Source organism: Anomalospiza imberbis, chromosome 2, assembly GCF_031753505.1.
Source record: "Anomalospiza imberbis isolate Cuckoo-Finch-1a 21T00152 chromosome 2, ASM3175350v1, whole genome shotgun sequence".
NCBI lineage: Eukaryota > Metazoa > Chordata > Aves > Passeriformes > Viduidae > Anomalospiza > Anomalospiza imberbis.
In genome coordinates this window covers 4,771,241-4,788,507 of record NC_089682.1, presented here as the reverse complement: position 1 = coordinate 4,788,507, position 17,267 = coordinate 4,771,241, and the positions used below count along the sequence as shown (strand labels likewise).

Here is a 17,267-nt window from a genome sequence, read left to right as displayed (position 1 = left end):
ACTCTGACTTAATTAAATTAAATAGGGAAGTTTCGCCTGAAGGCAGTGGCTTGAGGGAGTCACACCCTATTTTGTCTTCCCCTCTCATGCTGCCTGGAGCAATGTGTCCTTGCCTCTCCTCTCTAGGTGTGAGATGGGTGTTTGCAATAGCACGTCCTGGGGGATGGGGGGACACTGTGAAATAACCAATGAGTTTAAAGTGCTTTCAGAACAGAAATAAAATTAAATTGTTACAGGTATGAGACACTTTTCCTGTGGCTTCTTGCAGCACTGAAAGTCACTAATAGCAAAAGAATGTACTGGGAGAAAGAGGAAACTGGCTGCAGTGTTCAAGAAGGTTGAGGAACCTGGATGTTGGGGTGAATGGGGATATGACAGGGACAAACCCTCTCTGTCATATCTAGCCTGAGGAGAAGGCTTCTCTTGTAAGAAACTTGGAAATGACTGCATCAAACACTGGTATAAACACATTTTTTCTAGCTGGATGCAGAGATTACTTTTGGTTATTAAACCAAATCTTGCATGTGAAAAATGTCATGAACACAGTGTGTGATATATTTTGCATTGGCTTCCATGAAATGAAAGAGCTTTTGGAAAGGTTCTCCTTGCCCAGGGGAGGGAAAGGAGAAAGGCAGCAAAACACATGCTGAGACACCCTTGTAATTTTTAACATCCTGGGAGGTTTCTTTCCTTTTGGACATCCAAATCCTGCCCTCTGGTGAGTTGCCCATCAATCCTGAAATTTCAGGTGATGCTGCAGACATCTGAGAGGAAGAGCCTCTTGGCCTTCTGCAAGTCAGACAGCTGGGAAAGGAGGCTGAACAGAGCCAATGGTGTCCTCTGGATGCACCAGTCACAGAAAGGAAAAAAAACTTTCTTTTCCTTCTAGGCAGGAAGGGTTTCCTACCTGCTGTGTGTTCCTCTCTCCCTCCTGGGCTGAGACTTAGTGGTGACACTGCAGAGGTGTGTTTTAGGAAAGAACAACCCCAGCAAGCCAAAACCACAGAGGGAAGTGGGAGATCTGTGTCATGCATTAAGCTTCATTGAGGAAAGCTAGATAATTTGATTTCTAAAGTGTGTGAATTATACAGCTTCCATCATTAAAAAGAGAAAAAAAAAACCCAACAAAACATAAAATCCTCAGAGTATTAGCTTTTTAATGATTATTCCAGTGGTTGCACAGAGTTCACAAAGGAAATGTTTAAAAATGGGATAATGTTTATTTAATCACAACTCCTCCAGTGGAGCTCTTTATGCAAAGGCAGCTTGTTTGCATTTGATTATGGAAAATAAAGAAAAACTGAACACTAGAAATTAGTATCAAAGCTCTGGGCTGACACTACATTTTTATGGGATTATACAAAATTCTTCAGTAATGCTAGAAGATGAGAAAAAAAGAAAAACTCACGAAAAACAAAGAAATTACAGCAAGCTGAATTCTCTCAGGTACTGGAGGGCTTTGGTGAGACGATCAGCTCTTTGGCTGAGGCAATTCCTGGTTCTAGCAGCTTCAGAGTCCTCGTCGAGGAGAAAGTTTAACTTCTCTTTATCTTGCAAAAGTTGCAGCATTGAGGTCTGCACATTTTCTCCAAAGTCATGAAGGACAGAAGACAGGATGATCAGAGGTATCTGATTGGTGAGGCGTTTACTTGCTTCCTGCGAGAAGGAAGAAGAAAAAGGCAAAATACCAAATTAGCAAAAAGAACTGAAAAATGAAGGATCTATAGGTAATCTGGTAAAAAAAGTGGTTCCAAGGTCTTAAAATGTTGGACTGAGTTACTGTTCAAGAAAGGAGTGATGCTATGGACTAAAAAATGTTTACAAACAATGTCTTTTGTGCCTGAAATCTAAAAATTGAGAGTAATGGGGATGTCAGCTGTTGCTTTTCTTCCGTCAGCAAACTAAAGCCAAGGCAGACTGTCCTATGCTCAGCTCTGTCAGCTGTTACTGGGACAAGTTATAGGAGGACATTCCTGACAAACAGAACTTGTGCCCAGTTTCTGGAGTCCAATCTGTCTTCACTGAATGCTAACAATATGTTTTGATGCAGGAAATCAGAGTGATTTTTCCTAAAGCTGGTAAATCCCTCCATTAGATTATTATTTAGATGGTGGTATTTAGATGGTATTTCTGATGTGGTTGTCCTTTTAAGCTTAAGACAGCTGTGGAGGAAGCTTTAGCCTTAAAGGGGAAATGTCTTCAGCAGCAGTGAGACCACACTGTGCCTACATTACATTAATTGATATCCTCACAAGATACTCTTCTGTCTGACCTGACCAACTGCCTGGTTCATTTATGGATGCAAACTGAAACAGATTGATCCAGAAGAGCTTGTGAGGCCCTTTCCCCATGGACATCCACAGGATTTGGGGGTCCACCTGGTGCTTTAGGGCAACATGATCTAAGCCTCTCCCAGCTCTGGGAAGTGGCTGCCTCCAGCCCTCCTGGTGCTGGGTGAGCATTTAGACCTAAGTGCCTGGGTGCAATTGAGAGTTCTGTCCTTCTTTTTGTAGTACAACTTGAAAATGGCATTTGTAGGTCCTATAGGGTGTAGGCAGCCATGGACACTTAACTTCCGTCTCATTCAAACTGTATTTGGCCTTGCATAAGTCAGTCCCGTGGAGCTGTGGTGACCTGGCATTTGGGGGTTTGTTGAAAATGGCTCTCAAGGCGTTTACAAAAATATTTAACTGCAGATCAAACATATAGCAGAGTGTGTAGCAAGGTGGGATGGAAGTGCTTATGCACTTACAGCTTTGTTTCTTGTTCTATGAAAGCCAAGGGTTTTGTCTTCATCAGTCTGAGCAGCCTGATCATTTAATTGCAGGAATTTGTCACAAAGCCTGCTCTTGGAATTCAAAGTGAGCTGCTACCTACCTTCCTGAATTATTAATATCGAACTTGTTGCTTTCTGAGGGAGTTTTACAACAAAGCCAATCTTCATAATGCATGTTCTCTTTTCTTTCTCTAACGTGATTCTTTGTTAAAACACCTTATTTGTCTTCAGAGACTTCACTTACAGGGTGCTATCTGCAGTAGAGCAGATGCACTCTGATCTCTACAGACAGCTGATATATTTTAATGTAATGTTTTATTATTGTTCCTCCTGCTGTAGAAGTTTAGGATCTGACTGCAAGCCACTGACACCACTTTCTGCTGGCTGTGGGAATGTGCAGAGTGGCTTGAGGCTGACCTGAGCCAGACGGGGAGGTAGCTAACAAGTGCTTTAGGAGCCAGCTGTCACTTTGGCACCTTCAGGCTTTTCTAATCACCATATCCTGCACCCTGCAACCTGCTGATACAGCCCAGCTTTGCCCTGACACTCTCATCACTGGTCAGAAGCTCCAAGTAGTTTGCAGAGAAGCTGAGCATCTACCTGAATGGGACACTGAGATACCCCCTGGCTATTCCCTGCACAGTGCCAGGGTGGCATACAAGGCTGTATTGACTCCAGCAAGATCTGGCTGAAGGGGATCTGCTGTGCCATTCAGGGGGCAGCAAATCTGCCTGTGAACTCACAGAGAAATAGGCACTGGTGTGAGAAACCATCTCCACGACAAGAGAGGACTCCTTTGGTGCAATCTGAGACTGCAGGTCTTTCCCTAAGGAGGTGTTGAGAGCATTTTGTGCCTTGACAGTATTTAAATCTTGAGTGTAAAGGTCATCCTGGCAGTACACGATTCTCTCCATTTTAAACTGTGCCCGGATATGTCTTTCAGCCTCCACTGCTTGTTGCTCTCTAATGTCTTCAATTTTCATCTAGAAAAGAAAGGAACAAGAAGTTCTGAGACATTTGCTCCCTTTGGGAAGGTGCCAGTGCTAAGCAGCGTCCCCAGGGAATGGCAAGGTGGGCACAGTGTTCAACTGCCCTTGTGCAGCACTGTCTAATCCCAGAACATGGGAACATGGAGTAACGCTTTGGATTGTGGTCTCTCTCTTGTGAAAGAGCAGGAAAATGTGGCAGTTTTGTCCCCTTCTTACACACAAATGGGATCAGTCCAAACCTGGTGCTTGAAACCTCAAGGAAAATATCTGTAGTCAGCAAACAAACCCTGTCTAACCCCTCTCTGTCTGGTGCTTTTATTGCAGCCATCTGACTCTTTCTGGCCTTTTGGATACTTCCACCTAAAAGTCTGTTGGAGTGGCAAAGTTCCCTCAGTCATGCTCAAATTCCCTTAAAATGCTTTCCTAGCATCCCTAAGAAAACACCCCATACCTTTTCTCATGTCCAGTGTTTGCCAGAACTTCTTCCCTCTTCATTCCCCTCACTGTGTTACACCTAAAGACCTTGCCTGAACGCCTCTGTGTTTGGATGAAATAATTTATTTGTTCACTGTCTGGCTGGCCTGGGAGCTCAGTAGGGTTTGACCATGCAAGTGAAATAGCAAACCACTTATTTCACTCACATTTGGCTCTGAGTTTCCTTTTTCAGCAGTACCCTGTGAGTGGACTCTGTTTCCTGGCTGTCAGCATTGCTTCTCATCTTTTCCTCAAGCTCTTTCTGAGAAAAGGCCTTCAAGGGCATCCACACCACTGCACTCCACCCCAAAACATGTGAATACCCAAACTGTGAACAGCCATCTTCTAGTTTTTTCATGGCTGGATGATTTTTGGTTTGTCTGCTCCTGCTCCCTTTCATCAAAGATGAGATTCCCGCACTGGCTAAAACCCAGGCTTGCTTTCAGAGAGGAGAAAACAGTTGAGCACTCTTAAGAAATCATTGCAGGATTTAAATCTGAAATTAAAGATAAACTCTTCAAGGTAGCCACACCAGGTTTTCTTTGCACTGTCAAGAATGTGAGCAGAATGAATAAAGAATGTATATATTAGATCTTGTCAAAGTTACGCAAAATGCACTTTCATTAGTGCCATTATAATCATGCCATCATTTTCAGGCTCTTTCTTACTTTCCTGCAAGAAATTCCACACTTGCATAAGGTACCACAATCATGGATGTATTTAGAAATGCCATTCTCTATTTTGAGAATCTCAGGTTATAGTAGTGCCTCACCTTGGCAGCTCTGCTTAGATTGTGAAAATTAGCAAAATTCCTTTTAGTGAGTTCCATAAATTTCTCTTCAACCAGTTCTAAGGGAAGAAAGAGAGACAAAATAAAGTCAGGTAAGTAAGTGAGGGTTTTAAGCTATTGTTAATATGAGACTTGGGAGACTGCTCATTTTCTGTATCCATTCAGAAATAGCTGAGCTGCCGTACTGATGCACTCTGCCTTTATGATGCATACAAACAAGTAGAAATTTAGATTTCCAGGTCCACGAGTGTGACCACTTAACATCAAGTACTTCTACTGTACTGTTTCCTTGCTGTGTTATTTATTATAGTTATATTCTAGTTTTTTTATAGTTACTTTCTATTTATTATAGTTATTTTCTAATTCCCTTCCAAGAGCCAGTGGGAAAAGTATTAACAAATGCTGTTAACATTTGTAATAGCAATCCCCAAGCTGAATCAGATTTACTTCCACACTCTGAAGGATCCTGAAAGCATCAGTGAGAGCATCAGCTTCTCCTGGAAAATAAACTTGTCAGGCCCAGCAGTCCCCCACACAAGAGCCTCCCATGGGCTGGGCCATACTTGTCACGTTGTTCAGGATCTCAATTGCTGGCTCCTCCAGTTCTCTGATCTGCTCTTTTATAATGTCCTCAAAAGTCCTGTAGTTGCTGAAGCCTGGGAACTCCCGTCCACGGTACTGGTCTTCATATTTCCACACTTTACCAGGGACAGTTTTTTTAACTGTAATGGTAAAATAACATTGATTTGCTACTAAATCACTCAATGTACACGTTTCAGGTTTAAGAAGGAAGTCTATTTCTCCTCTTTGAGTTGTTCTTGAGAGGAAAACCTACTGAGCTGGTTTTTTGTTACCACAGAACAGAGCTAACACACTGTTTTTCTCTGAATGAGCCATCTCACACATTGCATCAAGCATCTGTCTGACAGAAATTATGATGGGCCACAAAAATTCTGGCTCTTCTTGGTATTTTCACCCTCACAGAAGTAGCTGGCCATTACCAGTCACTTCCAAGTTTAAAAAAAGCCCTGAACAAAACAAACCTCCAAGCTTACTAAACACTTTTTCTGGGGAATCTATTGTTGATTTGTTATTTTTATTTAAGATATCACAGTCAGTATTTCCTTGTTGATACTGTACAAATTTGCTAATTTGTTTTGTATGAGGTATCACCTCAGCCCAGAGCTAAAGTGGAAAAAACCCCCCCCAGATTCTAAAATATTAATAGCAATAATAGAATAAAAACATTAAGAGTAAAAAGAAAAATTATTATCTAGATTGTTATTATTTATTATTATTAATTAGTGTTGCTGTTACTTAGAATGGTTCAGAAAATCACCAACAAGTTCTGTGCTAGTGTCTTGATTTTATTGCTGTGCTGGGAGAAGAGAGACAAGCACTGACCTCTCTGTAATGACAGCATTTAACACAAATTGTGTCTGTGTCCCCAGGACACCACAACAGATGGATGCTCCTGGCTTCTTGCTCTTAATTTTCTTGGAAAATATTTACTGAAGATGCTGTGTCTGGGTTTAAAAGCAAGGGGAAGGGCTCTCAGGTCAGCTGCCAGGACGGGTTCACAGAATTCACAGAATCACTGGGTTGGAAGAGAACTTCAAGATCATGGAGTCCAACACAGCCCCAACACCTCAACTCAACCCTGGCACCGCATCCTGGCTTGTTTTAAACACACCCAGGGATGGTGACTCCACTACCTCCCTGGGCAGTGATTCCAGAACTTTATCACTATTTCTGTAAAAAACTTCATCACTCTTTCTGTAAAAAACTTCTTCCTAATGTCCAACCTGTACTTCCCTTGGCACAGCTTGAGACTGTTCTGTGCTTACCCCTCACAGCAGACTCCAGGAGAATCACGCTCCACGAGCGGAATTCCTTGCGGACCTTGGTGAACAGTCTGACCTCATTTCCAAACAGCTGCTCCTCTCCCCGTATGCTCTGACAGATGTCTCGGTTGAAGAGTTTGATCAACTGCAGTGAATCGAACAACAAGCAGGCAATTTAGTGAAGTTTCATTTCTTCAGACTAATTTGTGGATGTTAAGCAAATCTGCAGTTGTTTGATGTTAAAGCACGGACACAGTTCATAAAAAACATCCCTTTCTTACATCTTTTATGCTCTTAGCTCCTGGTTTGTATGGGTTTTTTTTCTTATTATTTTCCCCCCAAACTGTAACAGCTAGAGGAGAACAAACTTTATATTCTTTTGTTTTTTCCCCTGTAGACTTTTAGAGCCATTTACTAAATTCTAATAGGCCAGACTTGTATGAAGGCTGATGAGCTCCCATAAACACCTCTAAAGCCTACTGAAGACTTACTCAGGGAGTAACTCCATGAGATGAGGCACTTAGATGGACGTGCAAACCACATTTTGATATCAGGAATGCATTTGCTCTTATGAGTGTAAACAATGGGAACCCTTCAAAGTGTTAAGCATGCAGGAGTTTGTTTTCCCTTGCTGAGATGCATGATTTTGACCCAATCAACCAAGTTGTTTAGTTTTCATGTCCCATAATCACAGGAAAAAAATTTAGAAGAGGCCATGAGCTCCTGTGGTCCATTATTTTTTGCAGGTGTGGTTTGTCTGTGTTACCCTCACTGAAACAATGGATACCACAAATTTCCCAGTGGTCCATGCTGATGTTTTGATAATTTCAGGTGGTTTCTTTTTCTCCACAGTTACCTCCTTGCTCTGCTCTGTGACCAATACTGATACTTACATCTGTGAGGAGAAACAGCTTCTCAGCCTCTGTTTGGGGTGTGCCTCTATTGTACCTTTTCAGATCCTGCCATGTTTTGTGGAGGTTGTCACGAATTTGGCTCTCCAGTGCTGGCAAAGTTTTCTGGGGAGAAAACAGTGAAGAAGGACATTGAGATAGGTTGAACCTGTCTGGTTTTGGAAGGAAAATAAAATCCCTCTAAGAGTGATCTACACCTGCAGGGGATCTTTGCTGTTTTTACGAATCCAAGAGCCTGCTGTCAGTGTCCCATGCGTGATAGTGGGATAACATGGAAAAGCAAATATGGCCTTTATTGAGGGAACTCAGGAGCCAGGGTCTTCCTGAGGGATCAGGCTGGACCTCACTGAGATCTGGGCAGAACAGCTGCAGTCTAGGGCAGAATTTCACCCACGGTGAGCCAAAAACAATATCCTCACAGGTTGTGCCAGGAAAGTTGTGACTGCTCAATTCCTGATGGAACATGGCTATTTAATTGCTTATTTTCGGTAAATTTACATAAATATTTTTTTTTCTCTTTTGAGACTGAATTTAGATGTTCCCTATATTTTAGCATCTTCTCTTAATGGAATAAGATATATTACGTGCAGATATATTTATACAAAAAAAAAAAACCCAATATCCTTACACAAATATATTAATAGAACATCTTAATGTTTTGAAGACATTTTCAGTGGAATAGAAATCCCTGTTTCAGTAAGCTGATAGCAGTAACTCATCACCCAGGTGATCAACACTCATAAGCAAAAAGAAATATCACGGCTGTCATTGAAAAGGCAGGAACTATGAACCACAAATAGATGAAATAATTTGTTTATTGTTGATCTGCAGTTAAAAAGCAAATCTGAAGACAGAGCATGGGGCTTTTTTACCTCTGCCTCTCAGTTCAGTTTGTTCTCTGATCACTGAGTTGAAGGATCATTAGGCACATAAAGATGAAATCCAAGGTTGAAGGGTTGAACTTGTTTTTCCGTAGTAATTGATACAAACAGCTCAGTATGGGACTTGTGTTACTTACAATAATGTGTTTCACAAGCTCATCTGTGAGCTTCTCTGCCAGACGGGGGATAGTAGCCTTTCCCTCTTCCATAATAGCCCTGTGGAAAAAAGAGGAAAAGGTGGGTTTGGTTAGCTAGGCTGTGCAGGGCAAGGAGGCAGCGCTGATGCTCTGCTCTGTTTTCACTAATTCTGTTACACAATTTGGGTAAGAAGGGGTCTCTGGGCCATGCTGGTGCAGATGTGGCAACAGCCCAGGACTCTCTGGGTTTATTCAAGAGCTGTTTGACAGCTACTGACTGAGCAAAGGGAAACAGAAAAATCTGAAAAAAGCAAATTCTAACAGCAGATGAATGTGCTGTTCTATTATTTCTTCACGTGTGAAGTTCACAACCCTTGTCAGCTGCCATTCTCTGTATTATGATTGATTTGCTGCTGAGTCATCTGGGCAGCCTGTGTCCTCGGCAGAGCCTTTCTCATGCTGTTCCTCCATGTTTTACAGTGAATAGAAATACTTCAGAGTGCTCAGATGCTTTAACTCGAATTCTTTGGGACTCTTTGGAACTTCTGAAGTTCATAGCACTTCCCCCATGTATTTTGCATCCAAAAAAACCCCCAAAAAAAACATTTTAAAAAGTTTATTCAGTATGTAGAAATCTTCTGGGTTACTGAAACACAGCCCTACATGGGCAATGAGAAATATTGAGTATAACTAATACCTGTTTGTGACTCCTAAGTAGTTAAATCTCAGCAAATCAACAGGAAGATTTGACGTGACTTTAACACGTTTTTGATGCGAACTTTTCTGCGAGGAGTACCTGAAATGTTTGTGATTCTCGAAGAAGATTCTCTCCTGCTGGATTGCAGCAGCCAAGGTCAGTTTGTCGTGGATGTCCTGCTGCCCACGGCACTTCACAATCATGTAGCCTTTTTTGAGGGGGATTACCCTGTTTCTCAGTATTTTAACAATAGCCTCTTCTGTTCCCTTGTCCACGAGGTCGGGTTTTGTGAGGATTCCTGTGAAGTTAAAAGAGAAAGTTAACCACCAAGCAGGAACACTCTGTACCATGTTTTATAAAGAAATTTTTTTTTGTATTCTCTCTCCTAGAAAGTTCTCTGTTCCCAGGCTGTAAAACTCACTCTGCAGTTCCTCTCACCATGCCTTTTGCATTGCAAACCTTTCTTTAAAGGTTTTTTTTTTAAAGCAAACTTTTTTACCATTAACTTCAGATCAACTACTATTAACTGAGATTTTCAGCTTCCAGTAATTCATAACAGGAGTGACAGCAAGACAACAAACTAGGGGATTCTTGGAGCTACTCAAGAATTGTGACTAGAAATACTTGCAAATATATTCTTTAGGCTGTTTTCTGGGTTTTTTTCCCCTCTTCTTCTTGTAGCTAATTTCACAGAACACAGAACATCAGACCTCATGGCAGGGATAAAAAAAATATTTGTCCTCCTTTTCAGCTCATAGCTTAAAAAATTATCTCACCTATTGTCCTTTCTCCATTAGGGTCCACCTCTTGAGCCATTTTCAATGCTTCTGTTGTTGCAATATCCACGTTACATGGCACCACTACCAAATTGACTGTCTCTTTGCAGCCAATAATTCTTTTAAGTAGCATTTTGATCTGCAATTCAATACAGCAGTGAGGAGGTTCAGTGAAATCAGACACTTACTTGTAAGATGTGACAATTTCTAGCAATATGAGCCACTGCTTGATGACATTAAATGTCACATATGCTGAGGATAGTCTTACATGCTAGAGGATGGCCTGGAAAGGGACCAGCAGAAGAATGCAGCCTCTTTCCTTATGTCAGGATTATTAATCCAAACATCTGGCATGAATGAGACCAGACTAATGTTATTAAGCCTGTCTTGACAGCTACGTAGAGTTTAAACTCTTGTGCATATATAATCTTTCATTATAGAAATATTAAAGGTATTTAATATCTAACACATGTAAGAAAATCAGGTTCTGATGTGTAGGTATACACTTATGGAAAGAAAGCAAGCTCAATTATGCTGATGAATCTCAAATTTGTATCTCTGAAAGGAGCACAAATGTATTTGGCTTATTTTTCAGTGGAATATTTGTAGGAAAATTTAAAAAAGCACCAAAACTGAAGATGAACATGACATCTAGTTGGTGTTTTTCTATGTTTCAATGCCAAACAAAAAGAGTTCCTCGTAATTTGTGTTGTTTTGTAGAAGCTTCACAGAGCACTATTGTGCTTATTGCACAGTAAATGAATTTTTTTCCCCTGGATTTTGGTAAAGATGCCTCTCTTTTCTACTTCCCACCCATCCCAGTTTCTGACAGGCTGCAGTGCTACAGACTCCATCTCTGGAGCATGCAGACAGCTGGGAACCATGGAAATGTTTGGATTTTATCACATCTGCTGCTTTCTTCTCAATACAAGAGAAAGATTGCTATCTAACTGTAGAATTAAATTACTCTCCTCCCAGAAAGTAAAGCCCAGACAATCTAACTTTGTCTCATTTCTATTTGGTATATCTAGTTTAGTTTGGGCTCCTCTTATTCCAAGTTCCCATCTAAAGGTATTTCAGGAGAAAAAACACACCCAGCTCCTGCACATCACCCTCACAGCAGGCCTTATCCTACCAGAGTTTTATTTGCATTCCCCAGCATTTCTTCCTAAAGCAGATAGAGGAAGAGCAGAGACCCCCTCCCCTTATTCTGTTTGCTTCACAGAAAGTCTGCTGGGAGCCCTCAAGGGATGAGACCCTGGGCACAGACTGGCACATCAGGCTGAGTTTACCTGGTCCCCGATGTCTTTTGGCTGGTCCCCCACAGCCACTCTGGCAATTCCAGGAAGATCAATTAGTGTCAGATCTGGGACATCAGGGGACCAAACTTCCAGGGAAATTAATTGCGCACTAATGGCACCTCTAGGACCGGCCACAATATTCTGGGCTGTGAAAAGAGCAAGGCAATGAATACAAGCTTCAAATGATGCACCAAATCAAAGCTGAACACAATGACTTTGAAATGCACCAACTGCCACCTAAGGTTCTTTCAGGCTTGGCATTTTCTTTCAGATCCAGCCACACACTTAAATCTATTTATGCAAAAATCTAAGGAAATTATCATGCAGAACAAGTTGATGTGAAGTCCTGTTGGAATATGAGCTGTAATATTTTACAGAGCATCTATTTATGGACTCTCATGTATGCAGACAAAATACATATAAATAAACCACAATGAAAGGGATCAGGTAAAACACTGGTCAGTTGTAGAAATGCTTCCTCAACAACAAGAGACTTTGTAAGCATTAATTAATCCTTGGATGACGTGAAAGAGATATAGGTGTTGTTCTATATTCTTCACATTTTGATAGGGAGATTGAGAGTAAATTGTCCCAGATACTACAAGGCAATTATGCTTGAACTGTGAACACAGAGAAGCAAGGAAACCCCAGTCATTTTCATCAGAGATTTTCAGCTCTGTAATTACCTTAATTCATACTAATTGCCTGGCCAGTTTTGAGAATATCCAAATAATGTGTTGAAAAGCTAATTTAAAAAAATATAAATAATAACAATTTGCAGAGCTGTGTTAGTCAAGAAAGTAAGGACAAATCAACTTTCACATTTAGGGCAAGTGCTTACTGCCCTTTGGGTAAGAACACTGATTTCTTACCCAGCATGAAATGCCATAACAGTAAAGCTGAGCCATGTGAAGGGCAGTGACTGAGCCTGTGGTCACAGTACCTGGCAGAAGCTCTCTGTTCTCCACTCTGCCTTCTCACAATTTCCTCCAAAATAAGATTTCCAGCCAGAGACACCTCAAGCACTCTCTGGGCTTTTGAAGTCATGTTAGGAACCATTTAGGTTCCATGTTCACAATTTGACAGACAACCTCCCCAAACCAGGAAACCAGGAAGCCACCATGCATGTAAGGACACAGCCTGAGCCTTTATCACGGATCAGGATAAAAGGATCATGGATCTAGTGGATGGCATCACTGCCTGAGATGTTGGAACTTGAAGACCTTTAAGGTCCCTTCCAATCTAGGCCATTCTGGGATCATCATCATAAATCATCTTCACCACAGAAGCACTGGCACAGATCCCTTGAGAGAACTGAGTTTTGTTGACCCAGCTTCTTCTGCTCTAATTCCAGCTCTTGGTGTTTATCCACAATCACCATGGGTGCTGCTCAGTCTAAGAGGAGGATTCAGAGGAGATGGAGCCAGCCAAATCCACTCACCTTGCCTTATTGCTCTGTCCACCTCAGAGGCATTCTGGAGCTCCAGGGTTACATTTTGGTAGGAGATCTTCCCTTGCCAGGCCTGGCCTTCAGGCAGCCTCTTCAGTTTAAGTTCCAAGGGACACCGAGTGACAATACCTGCAGCAGTTCCAAAGGCAGAGGTTGTGCATGAAACATGGCCTTGAGGTGTGTGGTGTACACAGGGTTGCCTGTGTCGCACAAAAATGTTTCACACAAAAAATGTGGAAATGTTCCAAGAGACACTGCCAGAGGGGACTTGGATAGTCACCAGTGCTAGATGAGGTCAACCATGGCTCTTTCCAGACATGTCTGGCCCTACAAACCTCCACAGATGGAGTTTTGCTCCTCTCTGGATTTTCTGTTTCAGTGCTGCAACAAAATCCTATGAAAAACCTATCCAAAACTCCAGCCTGGAAGACTAGATTATATTGTAAACTCATATGGAACTTGCAGAATTTATGTGTGCAAAAATACACACACAGAACTGGAAAGTGGATTTTCTTGAGCTGTAAAGTATTTCAACAATCATCTCTGACTTAAATAATGCTTTAAGTAAAGATCTTTGTACACTTTTTACACATAATAATAATAAAAGATATCTGTAAGAAAATGTAGTTTAAAAAATCCAAGACAATCTCAAAAACAAATTTAAAAACTGGTTTTCCATGTAAAATTAATACTCTGCTGCACTGCTGTTTTCTGGGAAATGCACAGAGCCAGCTGGGGTAATCACACTACACTTCTTATTCCTGGTCTCTTGACCACGTGGAACATGTGCCTTGGATTTACCTTGTGGTGCCTCACTCACACCTCCATTTCTCAGTCATGGAGTTATCCAATTCTAGACCTTCCACCTCATCAAAGAGAAAACGTGAGAAAATGAATTCTTACCGTTGCCCCTGGGGAGAGCAACACCAGAGAGGGCTTCGAGGACAGAACTTTTCCCGGAGCTCTGGTCTCCAATCACCGCAATCGCAGGCAAGGACAGGTCCTTTTCTATTCCAAGAGCTCTCAGGCTGTCAACAAGATCAATGCAGGGTCGGATCTTCTCCTCATATTTGTTATACAAGGTGTGTTCTGCAGCCTGTTAAGAGTTAAACTTACAATGAATTTTCCATAGTCAAAAAAAAAAAAAAAAAAAAAAAAAGACACATTTTCTGTTTGTCGATCTTTAGTAAGTTATTTACTGGCATCAAGCTCTACTTCATATCACTGTGCATCCTTCATCTCCATGTAATAAACAGGGGTCTGTAAATATGAAAGAAACAGTTGAGGTTGGCTCACAGACCATCCTTAGTAAAAATAACAAATTTTGGAAGCCATCCTGAAAAGATAAAGAACACATTACTAAGTGTGCTTTGTTAATTTTTTTAATAACCGTTTTTTAAATAACTGCCATTTTCTTCCACTCATCCACAGATGTACTGAAGCATGTGTATGCAAATGAAGACTGATCCCAGACATCACTGAATTTGGTAAAAAATAGCTTATTAGATCTTTGTTTTGGAGTTTGAAGATTTAGTTTGTACACAGGCACCAAAAGAGTTCTGCTGTAACATTCTTAACAGGTGGCTGAAATCTTTTAGATCATCATGGCTCTTTCTTCTTTGCCTCATTTTAAGCTCACATAAGGCATGAATATGAGTGGGTTGTTTTAAATGACTGATTATTGTCATTTTCTGGGTTTAACACAGGTCCAGATATTAACACAGGCTCTTCATTTATGTGAAAATAAAACAATTTCCAATCTTTGGCAAAACTGGTCCATCTGCTGTTAAATATGCTCAGCTAAAGTATATAAAGATCAGCTTGGTCTCTTCTCCCTGTTCCTCTCTCAATGTTCCAGTCTGACTGCTTCTGTTAGAGATGCAATTTTGGGAACACCAATATGTTTCAGACATATTGGGCCAGGCATATTCAAACCTGATTTTTTGAAAAGAAAAATTGAAGTTTCTCTCCATCATTTTTATCCAAGAAAAATACCTCCAGAAGTATGTCTATGGATCAGATGCACTCAAACAAAGCAGATTTTTTGGTTCAAGATGAGGAAAGCAGCACATATTATTGGAGGCAGGCATTTTAAACCCTTTTTGGGTTTAAACCCCTGCTCACTCTCTTCACTACAATGTTTAATAGTTAGTAAATTCTCAAAAAGCTTCAATAACTGTGTCATAGACTTAGAACCAACCTGTGTTCAGTCTTAAATATCCATTCCGTTAAGGGCTGAAGAGCCTCAAGAAAAAAAAACAAACTCAGCTTTTATGATTTCTGTTCAACATTTGTTGCGAGGATTGAAACAGACACATGTCACACATTAAATTGGCTTTTAGGCTGCAGCCATCTCTTTTTTTAGACCTGCATTATTAATGTCTGCATATTAATTGCAGGTACCTCTCTTGCTACTTACATGAATAATTGCTAGGCCTCATTCCAAAAGTTCTCCTTAGACCTAATAAGTGCAGATTGCCCAAATAGACAAAGGGATAAATTCTGGGGCAAAAAGTGAAACAACAGAGTAAGAGTGGGGAGGATCTGTGCCCTCCCCTTGCCTTACCTTTCCCTCTTCTCCAAAAAACTTTTTCTCCAAGTCCTGGTCATAGTCAGGTTTGCTCTCAAATGGCTTCTCTGACAGCTCAAGATCTTCTTCTGGTTCCTCTGGTGGGAGAGGAATTATAGCAGCTTCTGGAAATGGTTTTACAAAAGAAAATACAAACCCCTCTTTCTTTAGGGTATTGTTGTCTCTTTCAGAAGGTTGTTTGAATGCTGCTTTCTTTTTATCCATGGTCTGCCGATTTACTGGGCTTGAACGTATGTTGGCCATAGTGCTACACTAAACATTGACTGCTGCCTGTTCCAACCACTCTGAGGTGCAGCTTCTGAAACCAAACAGGAGGAAGTGAGCGACTCCACCTGGCAACAATGATCAGAGCAGAGAAAATCAAACACCTCTTTTATTTCCTGATCCAAACCCTTGGTAGGTACCAAGTGCCACAGCTCTTTTCAAATCACTAAAATTGCTCTCCAGAGGATAGACTTGAAGCACTTCTCCCTACCTCCCTTATGCTTTTATTTTTTGATATTTAAAAAAAAAAAAAATGCCACGGGAAAAAACAGTATTTGGTTTTTGGGGAAAAAAAAAGTTACACCAGTTTTTACAAAAAGCCAATTCTCCTAGATGAAAAATTTTGCTGAAAGGTGTTTGGAGAAGCTCAGTCAGTATCAGGGCAGAATTGGAGGGAACGTGAATCCTTAACTTCCTGGGGTCAGAAGTGTAGGGCTGTGTAGACATAGTCTGCTCATTGCCCATCTCACTTCTTCTGTGGAAGAAATACTTGTCAGGGGCAAGTCTGACACCTGTTTTCTAAGCTCTGTATCTTGGTCCTCTCCTCTATAGTTTAAAACCCTCTGCCAAAAGCAGACTTTTCTTCACATTAGAAGGGAGGACTAGGAGGCTTTTTATTTCCTTGTTCAGCGTTTCCTTATGGAAAAGTTTTGTTTTCTATGAGTGACCGAGGAAATTGGTGACGTTTGATGTGACATTATCCAGGGAAGGCAACTTCCAGAGAATGTGATTTAAGGAAAAAAACCCCAAGAGTCCTTTTTCAAAGCTAGATTTTTTAGCCTCCCTCTGCCTAGACCAAGATCTGTTTAACTCAAACTCTTCAGAAAACAAATTAGCAGAACCACATCTTTGCTTGAAATAACTTCCTGTTCTGTTAAATTTTTTTGGTTGAATTAAGTTTACAGGCTTTCTAATTTAAACAAAGATAGGATAATCAGATACAATGTAGGTTATACTTTCAATGTGTAAAACAAGTTTAGAAAAAAAACACACACTGTAGCAGAGCAGTTGACAGGAGGTTGTAGGCCAGGCACGAGAAACGGGACACAGTGACTGTGTGGGCATTTATAATAAGGTTTATTGTTAGTATGTAAATATTGCCAGTGCAATATCAAAACAACAACTCTATCATCTATTACAATGGATTATTATCAGGTCATGGTCCTTCTGCTGAGTCACAAGTGAGATCCCCTTGCTTCCAAAACTTCTCAGAGCAGTTTAGGTGCAAGCTGCTCCACTTTAGCTCCAGATTTATTCAGCAGTCCATGTCTAAAGGGTTACAGTAGGAGCAGGTTCAGGTGGAAATGTACAGATTTCCAGTCTTTGGCCTTGCAGAATTCACCATTGCAAAGCAACAAAGCACCTCTGGAGATACTTTAGGATTTTA

At 41.0% G+C, this 17,267-nt stretch overlaps 1 protein-coding gene across 1 annotated transcript; it reads right to left on the bottom strand.

The window, feature by feature from the left end:
• Positions 1-1,139: 1,139 nt before the first annotated feature.
• On the bottom strand, positions 1,140-15,922 carry LOC137468170 (interferon-induced GTP-binding protein Mx-like). The gene is made up of 13 exons (XM_068179593.1): positions 15,593-15,922; positions 13,930-14,122; positions 13,018-13,155; positions 11,568-11,722; positions 10,276-10,414; positions 9,599-9,797; positions 8,803-8,881; positions 7,767-7,889; positions 6,877-7,018; positions 5,593-5,751; positions 5,012-5,088; positions 3,520-3,759; positions 1,140-1,656 (listed from the first exon to the last, which is right to left on the bottom strand). Exons 1-13 carry the CDS (start codon positions 15,857-15,859, stop codon positions 1,423-1,425), a joined length of 2,145 nt encoding a protein of 714 aa, XP_068035694.1. The 5' UTR covers positions 15,860-15,922; the 3' UTR covers positions 1,140-1,422.
• Between the last annotated feature and the right edge of the window lie 1,345 nt (positions 15,923-17,267).